Source organism: Neofelis nebulosa, chromosome 18 (genome assembly GCF_028018385.1).
Source record: "Neofelis nebulosa isolate mNeoNeb1 chromosome 18, mNeoNeb1.pri, whole genome shotgun sequence".
In the NCBI taxonomy this organism is placed as follows: Eukaryota; Metazoa; Chordata; class Mammalia; order Carnivora; family Felidae; genus Neofelis; species Neofelis nebulosa.
In genome coordinates, this window is record NC_080799.1 from 8,831,246 (window position 1) to 8,844,640 (window position 13,395).

A 13,395-nucleotide genomic window follows, 5' to 3' on the forward strand; every position below is an offset into this window, starting at 1 on the left:
TGTGTGTGTGTGTGTGTTCCAGAACAAGGTCAACACGCTGGTGTATTTGTGGACAGGAGCACAAGAGCCGATGGCACAGGAGAGAAGGCGCTCACAGGCTAGGGTCCTCTGGCCTGGGAGTGGGGGCAGGGGGAGGCGAGGGGAGCTGCCACCTGCAGGTGCGGGAGCCCTCAGCGCTCATCTCTGGGCACCTGTGGGGACAGACAGGTGCAGAGACGGTGTGTGACGAGCAGCCCCGGCACTCCCAGCTGGCTGGCAAGTGGCTGGTGGAATGACGCGGGGTCCCCCACCCCCGGGAAAGCCGTGGGCGCCACACCCCCGGGCCTGCCGTCCAGTTGTGATAAGTTGCGCATTTAATCGGCCCACGGTCCGAAATCGTGCCTCGATCTTAAGTCATAGTCCAGTCTCCTTAAGTCTTGACCTTGATGTTGCTTGGATTTCCTTCTCCCCTCTGGGAAGTGCACCCTCCAGGAAGCCTTCCCGGATTCTCCCAGAAGGACGAGGTCCCCCGAACTTGCGTGGGGGGAGGCTGTCTGGCTCACACACAGGCATTCCTCTATCAGTCACCCCTGCCCCCACACCTCCCCCTACCCAGCCTCTCCCTCTCCAGAAGCTTCCCCCTCATTCTTAGATACAGCATCCTGCATGCCTCCTAATCCAGGCATGCTTCCTCCTGAGTACCCCCCCCCCCACTTCCTGCCACCTCCTCTCTGGGTCTTTTCTGGGACACCCCTGAAGGTGTCCGCGTTCCTGAAGATTCTGGCCATTCTCACGGCAGCTTTCTCTGGGCTTCCATGTTTGCCGCCCTGGGGGTGGGACCTGGCGGAGGGTCGGGGGGGTGGGTGGCGGGGGTTGCTGAGCTCTCCCTGCCTCCGGCCACGGGTCCCCCTCCCCCATCCACACGACCCCTCAGCCGGTCCACTGGCACTTTGTACTTGCCAAAGCCAAACGACGCTGCTGCTCTCCCCTTCCCCACTTGGGGAGCCAGTTCCAGGCACGGGCTTCCCCCCCGGGTTCTGTATGACGAAGGGGTCACAACTGTCTCCAGTACCTTCTCCTGCCTTGTCCCTGGGCCAGAACTCAAGCCCAGTTCCGCCAGAATCCGGCTCAGACCTCCCTTGACACCACTGAGTGGCCACCCGGAGAGGTGACCCCTAACTTCTTGGTCTGAGATGCTCCTTCCCCCGGTAGAGGAGGCAGAGGAAAACAAGGAGGTGGCAGCCAGGGGACCCTCACGTAGCAGCTTTAAGTGGCTCGGGACTCTGTGTCCCAAGTGCCAAGCAGGGTCTCTAACTGAGGTCCCTCCTTTGGGGATGCCCACGCGGTCATTCTCGTCCCCCGCGGCGTGGAGCGACGGTTCGCCGCCGGGGTCTGGCTGGGCTCCTCGATGGCGTCCAGGTCCTGGCTCTGGGGCCTCCCTTGTCCCACCACACCCGGGGCCATCCTTCAGCCTTACCCCTTCCCCTCCGCTGGCCCGCCGTGCCCAGCCTCTTCCCCGCACCCCAGGGGCAGCGGTCCACCGAGTCCGCTGCGAGTGCGTGCCCACCAGCCCTCAGATCTGCACAGAGCCACCGCTTCGGGGACGGCCATTCCCAACACCCAGCTTTGCCCCCCCCCCCCCCCCCGCAGCGATCCCCTCGGTGGCGGACCCAGCGTCTGGGGCGGCCCAGAACACAGGGTTTGCTGTCAAGGCCCCTCACGTGCCCAGTGTCACGTGTGTGCGGAGGAGGGAACGTGTGCCCACACCCACAGCAGCGGGCACAGGCACGAAGGCACAGCAAAACCTGGGCGGGGCGCCCCCTCCGCTCCCCCGTGCCCACCATGGGTTCCCGGAGCTGCAGATCGTCCTTACCCCAGGGGCCTGGCCAGGACCGTGCTGGAATGGCCACACACTGGAGGCAGATCAAGGAATCCTCTTGCTGGCCTCTCTGTCCCTTCTGTCCCCAGGGCCTACGGCCCAAAGGCCAGACCCCAACCCTGCCCCCCCACCCCCACAGCTCTCCCTCCATGACCTGACCCTGCCCTCAGATCCAGCCTCTTCCCCCAACCCCCTCCCCCCCGACCCTCACTTTCACCACCACCACCTACCTGCCGGGTACCGACGTCTGAAGGAAGAAGGCCATTCAGGGCCTGAACCGGTGCAGACCCTGCGGTGGGGAAGGGCCCCGACATGGCCAGGAGTGGACCCCCTTAGGTTTGGGCCTGGACCAGGAGGCCTCAGTTTTTCATCTATAAAATGGGGATCGCCTTTTCTGCCTGATTGAATTGTTAGGAGATGTGTAAAGAACTCGGGCGCGCAGTGGGCCCCCAGGAGATGGAGCACGTAGGGGTGGGGTCAGCTGCCCCCCCCCACCCCGCCCCAGCCCGGGACGCTGAGCACGGCCAAGGCCAGGTTGGCCAGCAAGCAGGTCAGCAGGCGGCACAGTGATTGAGGGCGAATCACTGTGATGGGGAGAGGACGGGCAGTTCTCCTGACACTGCCCATAGCCTCGAGCCTTTGGGCATTTCTGGTGTCACAGTGCCCCCTGGTGGCCATGCAGTCTATCCCAGAGGACAGCGCCCAGGGCCTCAGGCCTCCAGCACCTTCTCTGTTGAGCCATGCTGCTGCCCGGAGTCGCAGCCAACCAGAAGCAGAGCCAGACCTCCAGCTCAGGTCGGCTGGTCCCCGGGGCCCCCGCCGTCCCCCCTGCCACTGGCTGCTGATGGCACCCACCAGGGCCTGGATTAGATCTCCCCAATATCTCCCACCCTCCAGAAGGACAGGGAAGTCTCCACACAAAATTATTTTGGATTGGCGCCGTTGCGAAGACACTCGGGTGGCACGCGGGTGGATCAGAGGTTTCTTGGGGGGCCACCCCACCCCCCTCACTGGGCCAGAGCCTGTTGAGGAAGAGGCCAAGCAAGTCTGGCCTTGAGCTCCAGAGGCGGGACCCCTCACTCCCCCACCTCCCGCCGGATCTGCAGGGGGCCTGCCCACCCCTGCGCCTCCTACCGCCTGCTGATACCTTTCTCTCTGACTCCTACCCCGAGGCCTCGCTCTGGTCGTTGTCCCAGGGCACCGGCCCTGGAAGGAACGTGGGGTTTGCCGGGTTCCACCTCCTTGTCTTGCTTGACAGAGGCAAAGCGAGGCCTGGAGCGGGCCAGGGGCTGGCCAGGCTGGTCACGACAGAGCCAGAGTGGACCCGTTCCTCCCGCATCCCCGACCTGGGCTCCTTCCCGTCCCCGCGTAATGAGTTCTTAGAGCCAGGAGCACCCCTGGCCTCGCTGGTTGGCCTCATGGTGGTGCCTTAGGCAGCGGCACAGGCTGTGGGTTGGAGAGGCAGCACGGGCCACACCAGGCTCCCTCTGATGACCACGTCTTCCTCTGGCACAGGGCGCTGCGCAGATCTGCAAGCCCACGTCACCGAGGCCATGGCCACGGCCGCTGAGCAGAGGGACCTGATCGCCCGCTTGGAGCAGGACCTCAGTACCATCCAGTCCATTCAGCGGCCAGACGCCGAGGTGAGCCCACCCCCTCCACCCTGCCCCCTCACCGCCAGCCCCAGGCTTTGAGTCTCGGAAATTGCAACTCTGCAGGTTGACCAGCCCGGTCCTCAGGCAGCTGGTGTCCACCGGCCCCCACAAGGCCCGCGGGGGCTGTCACCCACAGCCTCTGAGCATCGCCTGCACACATCACCGCGAAGGCCCGGTTCCGGGACGCCGGACCACAGGGCACAGGGGGCAGGCTTCCTGGAGCTGGCACGAGGCACCCTGTGTCCAGGCGCCGGCCTGGAACTGGGCCCTGGGAGCTGTGGGCTCACCCAGCCATCCCACAGCTAGAGGACTGAGGCCGCAAGAGCATGGAAGGCTGGGACACAGGGCCCTTGGAAGTCACTCTGCTCTGTCCCCCACCTCATTTTATAGATGAAGAAACGGGGCTCGGCGAGAGCAGCCGGGCCGGCCCAGGTCACCCAGCAGGCTGGTGGGCAGGGCCGAGTGGCCCCGTGACAGCACCGCCGCTGAGCTCCCGCCTCGGGGTCAATTTAAGGCCCAGCCTTCCCTTTGGCGGCCCATGTAAGGCACCCTCTCCAGGCCTCTCGTGGCCACCAGCGTGCCCAGCCCTGCTGCCAGGCCGCCCCGCCTGGGCCTTGCCCCCCATCTGCTTGGCACCCCGAAAGGGCGTGTTCGGTGGCACGTATGAAGGAGCCTCTTCCTCTCCCCTGCAGGGCGCCGCTGAGCACGGCCTGGAGAAGATCCCAGAGCCCATCAAGGAGGCCACTGCCCTGTTCTATGGTAAGCACGGGCTGACCTGTCTCCCAGGCAGCGATGCGCGGGGCAGGAGCAGGGAGAGGAGAGGTGCTACAGTCTGAGCGCTGATCCCTAAAGGGCACTCCCCTTCCTCATAGGTCATGGTCCCCCAGCCCAGCAATGCAGCAGCAACCTAAACGAGGGGCCTACTTGCCCTTCTGTGCCTTAGCTTGACAGCCCCTCCTAGGACCCTGACCCCCTCTGCCCTGCCAGTGGCCTGTCGACAGCTCCCCACGGGAGGCCTCAGCACTGAGATGCTGTCAGGGAGCCCCCTGCGCTGCCGGGGAGGTGGCCTCCTCCGGTCTCGGTATTGAGGCGGAACCCAGGGCTCCGGGGCCAGGACGCTGGAGTGGAGGCTCTCTTGGCTTCCCGGCACCTTCAGCGTCCCTTTGCTTCCCCAGGAGCCGGGGCCCGAGTCTGACAGATGCAGGGGTCTCAGACTCAAGTACAGAGGAATGAGAAGGGGGCTTTGGGGCCTGACCCTCAGACAGCGTGGCCCTCCCCTCCCAGGATCCCTGTTCCCTGTCGCACCTCTTCTGTTGGCCACCCTTCTGTTTCCCCAACCGCCCAGCACCTTGTGCTCAGACACCTATGCCTCTGCCCTCATGGCACTTGGCCAGAGCTCCGTCAGAGCTGGGGCTGCTCCAGCTGAGGGCCCACTGGTGGGTTCTGCCTCCCACCACCCCAGGACACTCTCCCCCTACATCCTAGGCCCCTCGGCACCAGCCAGCGGCACCCTCCCCGAGGGCCAGGTAGACTCGCTGCTTTCCATCATCTCCAGCCAGAGGGAGCGCTTCCGCGCCCGGAACCAGGAGCTGGAGGCCGTGAGTCACGTTCTTCCCTCCCTTACACCCCTTGGACCTGAGGACTCAGTGGGGGACACACAGGCTTGGAGAGGAGGGGGGTGTCACCTCAGAGGGGTTAGATGTGTTCCGTGCGGTCTGGGAGGGCTTCCTGGAGGAGGTTATGCCACGCTGGGCTTTGAAAGGATAGTAGAGGAGACTAAGCGGCCAACAAAACCAGAAAGGCTGTGCCCTAAGACACAGAGTGCCCTACCGGCAGGTGGGGGCGCTGCCCGAGGACTTAAGCAGGGCAGTGACACGGTCCGAAGGGAGCGTAAGAAGGGCCACTCGGCAGCCAATTCGGGACAGAACTTGGCCTCAGAAGATGACTGGGGGGTGGTCACCATTGTCCTGGAAGAAACATCTAAATCAGGTGGGGGACCGGAGACAAGAGCAGGTTGGAGAGAGCGAGGTCTTGGAGCCCTGTAAGGAGGAACAATCTGGAACTGTTGAGGAGCTCTGTAAGGATCGGGAGAGCGCCAGGCTGAGGGGCCTTCCTGGAGGCGTGCCGTGAGGTAGGGGTGGTCTGCAAAGGTGACCTTTACCGTGAGGCGCCTCCCCGTGGGTGCTGCTGACCCTTGGATGGTGACTGCGGTGCCAGCAGGACGGCTGTGGTTCCGGAAAGGGGAACAGGAAACGAGAGTGGGGTCAGGGAGGAAGTGAAAGGGGCATGAGCAAGGAATATCCTGGACACAAAGTCCCAGGCCAGGGCGTTTCCCCCTCCCCCCCACCCGAGGGGGTGGACGCTGGAACCAGACTGCAGAGGGCCCAGTGACAGACCAGAGGCATACTGGGAGGTGGCACCATCCTGGCCTTGGGGACCCTGCGGACTCCCCTCCCCACAGAGCCAGCCCAGGTCATCCCCGATCTTGTCCAGTGCAAGCAGGAGCCGGGGAGAGTCACTGTTTGAGCTGATGAGGGAGCTTCTAGACCTTTCCTCTCCAAACCCACGGTTGCCCCCATAGGATTTTCAGGCTCAGCCCAAGGGGAGGCCGATGTTCAATGACCACTGTGGGTCCAAGGGTGGGCCCGATCCAACAGGACCTCCTGTGATCTGGGCTCCACAGCTAGAGGCTTCAAACAAAGATGGTCGGAACCGCTCCCCTCACAGCACGGGCTGGAAACACTCTCCTTGGGGACCAGGGACAGCCGCACAGTGGAATCCTATGCAGCCCTTAATAGGAGGTCTTAAAAATAGATTAAATGGGAGGAAAAATGTTTTCTAGAATTCCACCTTTTGCTTTAAAAATCCAGTTTTTTTTTTAATTAAGGGACTCACTTTTTAAAAATTGTGGCAAAACACACATAACATAAAATTTATCATCTTAACCATTTTTAAGTGTTCAGTTCAGGGGCATTAAGTACATTCACGGCTTTGGACGAACATCACCACCGTCCATCTCCAGAATTCTCTTCGTCTTCCCAAACAGAAACTCTGTCCCCCATTAAACACTAACCCCACGTTCCCCCAGCCCCCGCTAGCCACCCTTCTCCTCTCTGTGTCTGTCATTTGACTACGCCGGGGACCTCACCTAAGTGGAATCGTACAGTATTTGTTTGTGCACTGGCTTATTTCACTGACCATAATGTCCTCAAGGTCCATCCATGCTGTAGCAGGTGTCCGAATGCCCTTCCTTCCTGAGTAGTATTCTGTTGTGCTCTAGACCAAGTGTTGGTCATCCATTCATCCATCAGCGGTCCCTTGGTTTGCTCCCATCTTTTGGTGCCTGTGAACGATGCTGCCATGAACACGGGCGGACCAAGATTTCCTCGAGTCCCTGCTTTCAGCTCTGCCCGGTAGATACCCAGAAGTGGGATTCCTGGATCATTTGGCAATTCCATATGGAGCCATCCTGTTCCCACACACTTTTTAGTCCTGTTTGAATTGTTAACAGTATGAAGGAAACAGAGACTTAAGCATTGGAATAAGCTGACAAATAAGGTCCTCTCTCGTTTGCTCCTGGATGGGCAAACATTAAAATCACATAGTGTATGATTCCATTTATACGAAGTGTCCAGAAGAGGCAAATCGAAAGAGACAGGAAGAGGGAATGACCGATGGGTTTGGAGTTTCCTGTTGGGGTAATAAGGATATTGTGAAAGGGGATGATGGGGATCGTTTCATCACACTGTGCTTGTTTTAGAAAACTGAACTGTATACTTGAAGACAGTGGCGTTTATTATACAAATTACATCTTGATGGTTTTTTAAAGGTTGATGGCACCAGGGGCACCTGGGCAGTTTAAGTGTCCCACTCTTGATTTCAGCTCAGGTCATGAGTTCATGGTTCATGAGTTCGAGCCCCGCATCAAGCTCTGCGCTGACAGTGCGGAGCCTGCTTGGGATTCTCTCTCCCTCCCTCTCTGCCCCTTCCTTGCTCATTCTCTGTCTCTCAAAATAAATAAAACATTAAAAACTATATAGCTTTATAGGGGCATCTGGGTGGCTCAGTCAGTTGAGTGTCCGACTTCGGTTCAGGTCATGATCTCCCAGTTCTTGGGTTCGAGCCCCACGTCAGGCTCTGTGCTGAAAGCTCAGAGCCTGTAGCCTGCTTCGGATTCTGCGTCTCCCTCTCTCTGCCCCTTCCCCACTTTCTCTCTCTCTCTCTCTCTCTCAAAAATAAACATTTAAAGTGTATATATATACTATATATATATATATATATAGTATATATATACTATAGGTATATAGTATATATATACTTTAAGTGTTTATTATATATACTATGTATATAATATAAATATATATGTGTGTGTATATGTATATATATATATATATATATATATATATATATATATATAACTTTATAAAAGGTTGATGATACCATAAACAAACAAAACATGAAGAAACCTGACCCCAATCTGTCTTCTGCTCAGGGTGGGTCACAGGAGGAGAAGGGGGACTTGCCAGAGTCTAGAAGGTCAGGGAGATAGCCACAGGCAAAGAAGGGGCTCCAGGTAGATGGAGGAATACTTGTGCCAGCCTGGTGGCCTCTCCACCCCCCACCTCCCCTTCCGCCGCGGGCCCTGCCTGCCCGCCCACCTGCCCACTGCCTACCCGCCCGCCTGCCCCCAGGAGAACCGCCTGGCCCAGCACACCATCCAAGCCCTGCAGAGCGAGCTGGACAGTTTGCGTGCCGACAACATCAAGCTCTTCGAGAAGATCAAGTTCCTGCAGAGCTACCCGGGCCGGGTAAGCGCCCTCCCCGATTTCAGCCCCAGGTGTAGGCCCAGGCAGGGAGAGGGGTCGACAGGGCCCTCCAAGGCCAGAGGGTTGGAGACAGTGACCTGCTGGGCAGCACTGGGCATAGGAGCCCTCAGAGGCCATCCAGCCCGCCCTGCCTACCGGCGGTCCTCCCTAAGCCGGGGAGAGCCCCCCTCAGCGGAGCCTTTGTGCAGGTGCATTCATCAGAAGCAGTCGGGGGGTGGTGAGGTGCTACAAGAGGCCCCTCCAAGAAATGGGAGTGGTCTCCTAGTTGATCTTAGGATCCAGGGATTTTAACATGCAGGATAGGCCCTGGGGAATCCATAGGTTTTAAACTTACATTCTTTAAAAAAAAAAAAAAACGAATTGGCTCCAATATCCCCCAAAACAATCCAGAAAAGCAGAACAAACACCTATTCCATTCTGAGCCTCGGAGTGCCCTCCCTGGCTTCTCTCAGCCCCTCGGCTTCACACGGGACCTCCTCGTGCGAGGAAACCCTTTGTGACGGTAGGGAGACAGAGTGGCCTGTGGAAGGGTCCTGGCGGGGGGGCCACCCTAGGACAAGAGCCTCAGCCACCATCGCCCACTGCACCTGTTGGAACTGTACTCAGGCCAGCAGAGGGCGCTCAGACTCTGTGCAGACTAGCACCATGTACCCAGTGCCGGCGGCTGGGGCGAGTGTGACCATCTCACCTCTAAGGTGCCTGCCCATGCCCCCCGGCCACCCTGCACGCTCCCAGCGACCCCCTTCCAAACCCACTTCCCTGCACTGGTCCAGCCCTGCCTGTGCTGGGCGTTCCAGCCCCAGACTGGGCTTTTAGTTCCCACTACCTGCCCGGAGTCAGGCGGCCCAGACCCCCGTGGCAATGCTCCTAGACGTGTGGCCCCAGCCTGCTGTCACCCAGCCCACTCCCAGCTCTAGGGTGCGGGGCCCCTCCCTCGCCTCCGCTGTGCTGATGAGGAACTGAGGCTCCCGGGTGATCCTGCCAGCCGCAGAGCCTTATCCCTGGCCTCCCTGCCGGGCCCTTGGTGACTGGGTCTCTCCTCTTCCTGCAGAGTGGCAGCAGTGACGACACAGAGCTGCGGTACTCCTCCCAGTACGAGGAGCGCCTGGACCCCTTCTCCTCCTTCAGCAGGCGGGTGCGTGAGCCCGGCCTCAGAGCAGGGCAGACGCCCTCACTGGCCCGGCCACGGGGGCTGCAGGGAAGCCCGGAGGACCCACCAGCTGACCGGGCCTCAGCCCGCCCTCACTCCCCACGCCACCAGCCCTGGTCTGTTCGCTCAGGCCCGGCCTCGCCCTGCGCTCGGCCACACGGCCCCACACACACCCCAGACCACCGGCGTGGCCTCCGTGCCTGCTTTGGGGCCGCGGAGGCCCAGGGTCCATGCCGGGCAGGCCAAGGGCGCCCAGAATATCTGACGGCTCGGTGGGGATGCGTGACAGCGAGTGGGTGAACCCCACGTGCATGCTCGGGGGTCAGGCAGACAAGCACGGAGCTCCCCATGTCAAGGGGCCTCCGGGAGGCCCCCGTCTCTGGCTGCAGAGACCCCGCCAGGGAGAATGGGCCTCCAAAGAGGGCAGAGGGAGGCAGCTATGGCGGGAGTTGCTCACACAGGGGTCGGGTGAGCCTAGGTGTGCCGCCGAGTGGAACGGGACACCAGGGAGGCCCCGGCAGCCCCCTGGGGTTCTGCAGGAACGGCAGGGCACGGTCCCTCTCTGCGGCACGCCGGGGCCTGTGGGACCCTCGGGGTCCTCTCCTCATCATCTCCCCCCCTTCAGGAGCGGCAGCGGAAGTACCTGAGCCTGAGCCCTTGGGACAAGGCCACACTCAGCATGGTGAGTCCCCTCCTCCACGCCCAGCCGAACCTCTGACTCTGGGCCTCCAAAGACACCTGCCCTCCGTCCGGTCTGGAGAGGCCCCAGGGATCCCACTCACCCCTCACAGGCCCTGCCATGAGTGGCTGTGGGACCTAGAACAGGGTCGCTCCCTGTCCAGGACAGCTCCTCTTGGTAGCACCATTCATGGTAGGTTCCGGAATGATGCCGCAGGGGGCGCCGTTCCTTAGCACTCCTGGGGCCCGATTTCTCAGCCCCGCTGCCTGCCCTCCCCTCCTCTCGCTGCCGGGGGTCCCTCTGTGCAGGAACCCAGGGCGGCCCTTCAGGGCTGGCTGAGGCCTGTCCCCTCCCCACTCCACACCTTGTTGCTCCCCAGGGACGACTGGTTCTCTCCAATAAGATAGCACGCACCATTGGCTTCTTCTACACACTGTTCCTGCATTGCTTGGTCTTCTTGGTGAGTATCCAGGCAGGCAGCCAGGACTGCCTTCCCCACGCTTCCCGGACCTCCAAGGGCAGCGGGGTCCCTATTATCGTGGCCTGGCACCCTGGGCCAACCCTAAGCCATACCGTCTACCCTTGGCCACTTCTCTCCCCTTCTCTCCCTCTGGCTGGGGCTGCAGCCCAGGTGCTTGCTCTGTGGAAACAGCCTGGCTGACTCCATCCAGGGGCCGGGCCTAGAGGGGCTCGGGGGCCTAGAATGGCCACTGTGGAAGCCTGAGGCAGGCAGGAAAGAAGGTCTGAAAACTCTACTAAGGGCCAGCCAGGTGGGCTGCACAAGCAGGGACGTCTTGAACTGAATCTCTTCAGATGCAGAGTGATGGTCCAGTTAGAGGGCACGGCCTAATGATGTCTGCAAGTCCGCTGAGTCAGGGAATCGGAGAGGGTAGGGCGTGCCTGCGGAAGGCTCCGGCCTCGGGGACTCCCGTCCCCAGCAAGGCCCCTACATGGTTAGCCTGGGCTCCAACTCCCACCCCAGGGCCAATAGGTTACAATGTTAAGGACCGTGCCTCCGTGTCCAGGCCCGCCTGGCCGTGTGTGACACAGGTGGGCACAGGGGCATCTCTGAGGCCCTCCCGCCCTGGGGTCTGGGCCGTGAGAACCATCATGTGCCGCCGGGAAGCCAGGCCCAGGGTCTGGGGGTAGACGGCAGGAGTGGGGGTGAGGCAGGACAGACGGCTCACTGTGTCTCTGCCTGGCCAGGTGCTCTACAAGCTGGCGTGGAGCGAGAGCATGGAGAGGGACTGTGCCACCTTCTGCGCTAAGAAGTGAGGACATCACCCGAGTCCCACCACAGCCCTGCACTGAGCCCCCCAGCCCCACCGAGCTCCTCCCGTGTTCCCCACCCCCAGCCCCTCACCTGCCCCCCACCCCCGGCTCCCCAGCACCTACCCTGTCACATGGTGCACGCCCCCTGGGGATCCCCGTGCCCCCCTCCACACACACACAAGCACTTCTCTCCTTTTTACACTCCGTCTCAGCAAAGGTTTCTGTCCCCAACAGGTTCGCTGATCACCTGCACAAGTTCCACGAGAATGACAATGGGGCGGCCGCCGGTGACTTGTGGCAATGAGTCCCCGGGGGCCCCCCCGACACGACAGTGATGGCTGCATTCTGCCCCCCTGCTTGTTCAGCTGCTTCTAATGATTTAGACTTCCCTGGAGAATTCTCCTAAGAAACCACCCACCGGTGCCAGAGGTCCAGGTTCCCCCCCCCCCCCGAACCGTGCCCCCTTAAAAGAATGTCTCAGCCATATCAGGCCCCTTAGGTCCAAAAAGCCCCCAAGGCCCAGCCAGGCTAAGGTCCAAGGGGCCCCCTCAGCCCCATCTTAGGGGCGCCACCCACAGCCTGGCCATCAGGCCTGGTGGCAGTCACCTCCCAGTTATGATGCTGATGGAGTCCTCACTGATTCTGGCCATGGTTAATCCAGCTGGCAACCCATGGGCCTCTCTGCGCCAGACTCTGGGATCCCCTAGGGCCCCCCTAGGATCTACCACCACTCCCCAAGAGATAGAGGGCCCTTCCTAACAGGCCAGCAGGCTTTGAGTCCCCACCCCACCCCAAGAAGGGGAGGCCCCGGCGGGCACGGGATAGTTTTCCATGACCTCCTTCCTGCCCCCAGACCCACTGTGAGTTTTGCTTTCTTCTTTAGCAAGCTATTTTGGCTTCTGGGCAAGGACGGGTCTCCAGTGAGCCCCTGGGCTTCAGGGGCTTCAGACCCAAGGACTGGTCCAAGGGGCCCAGGTGTTTTTCTCAGCCAAGCAGAACTGGCCGTGGGCCATCGTTGCATGGCCACCTTGGGGCCACTGGCCGATCCTCCTAGGTTAGATTTGCACTTGTGTGTTCAGCTTTGCACATTTCAAATAAACACATGGTTGCAGCGACGCTGGTGCCCATGCTCTGTGACTCCCGGGGTACGGGAGGCTGGTGGGTGCCCGCAGCCACGTGCCTGGGAGCTGTGGCCAGACCTTCCAGCTGCTCTGCTCGTTTCAGGCGTGGCCCCCCAGGACGTGGGATGTCTCTTCCTTTTCCCATCCCTCAGGAATTCCGTGAGTGGGTCCAGACCTTTGCGGGGACCAAAATCCACAAAGTCTGAGTTCTCTTGAGCAGATAAGCGACCCAATCAAGAAGAGACATATATCTCTTTAAAAAAAACCCAAAACTATCTGTCAGGCTGCATTTGGATGTGTGACGCGTGATGCACGTGTGATATGTCAGCTTCTGGGGAATCCTTTTCTGTGTGCCCTGGAGCCATGCACTCTCTGCCACTTTCCCTGGGGCCCCTGCTGGCCAGGTACTGCAGAGCCCATGCCCACCAAACCTCCTGAGTACCAGCATTGCATGGGGACCCCCTGAGCCACAGGTCCGCCCCAGCCCAGCTCTATTCATATGGGTCCCTTCCCACCCAGACCGAGGGGCCTCCTTTTGGTTTGTGAAGGCCCCACTGGCCAGCTGGCCTCAAAGCTGGCTCCACACCCAGCTACCGCCCCACAGCCCACCAGGCCAGAGTCCCCTGTACCATCCGTGTCTCCGTTTTAGTCCTGGACACTAGAGTTCAGGACCCTGGGGTCCCACCCTCAGCACCTGCCCCATCAGACCTTCCTCCAAGGCCCCAGAGGCTCCTGCCCTCAGGGGCCCCAGATGATGAACCTGTCCTCCCTGACTCTCATTCCTGTCCCCACGACAAAGCTGCTCTTGGCCAATCACCAACACCCCCCACCCTC

The 13,395-nt window shown here is 60.8% G+C and overlaps 1 protein-coding gene across 4 annotated transcripts in view; it reads left to right on the plus strand.

Moving 5' to 3' along the window:
• The window catches only part of CUX1 (cut like homeobox 1), a 377,843-nt gene extending 365,287 nt beyond the window's left edge, over nt 1-12,556 (plus strand). For all 4 annotated transcript variants that reach the window (XM_058711658.1, XM_058711657.1, XM_058711656.1 and 1 more), the window contains exons 15-23: nt 3,374-3,501; nt 4,206-4,272; nt 4,999-5,111; nt 8,205-8,321; nt 9,391-9,474; nt 10,115-10,171; nt 10,548-10,628; nt 11,375-11,439; nt 11,675-12,556. In XM_058711658.1, the coding sequence (XP_058567641.1) occupies nt 3,374-3,501; nt 4,206-4,272; nt 4,999-5,111; nt 8,205-8,321; nt 9,391-9,474; nt 10,115-10,171; nt 10,548-10,628; nt 11,375-11,439; nt 11,675-11,744 (782 nt within the window). In that variant the 3' untranslated portion in view covers nt 11,745-12,556. The remainder of the gene's footprint in view (nt 1-3,373; nt 3,502-4,205; nt 4,273-4,998; nt 5,112-8,204; nt 8,322-9,390; nt 9,475-10,114; nt 10,172-10,547; nt 10,629-11,374; nt 11,440-11,674) is intronic.
• The last annotated feature ends 839 nt before the right edge of the window (nt 12,557-13,395 follow it).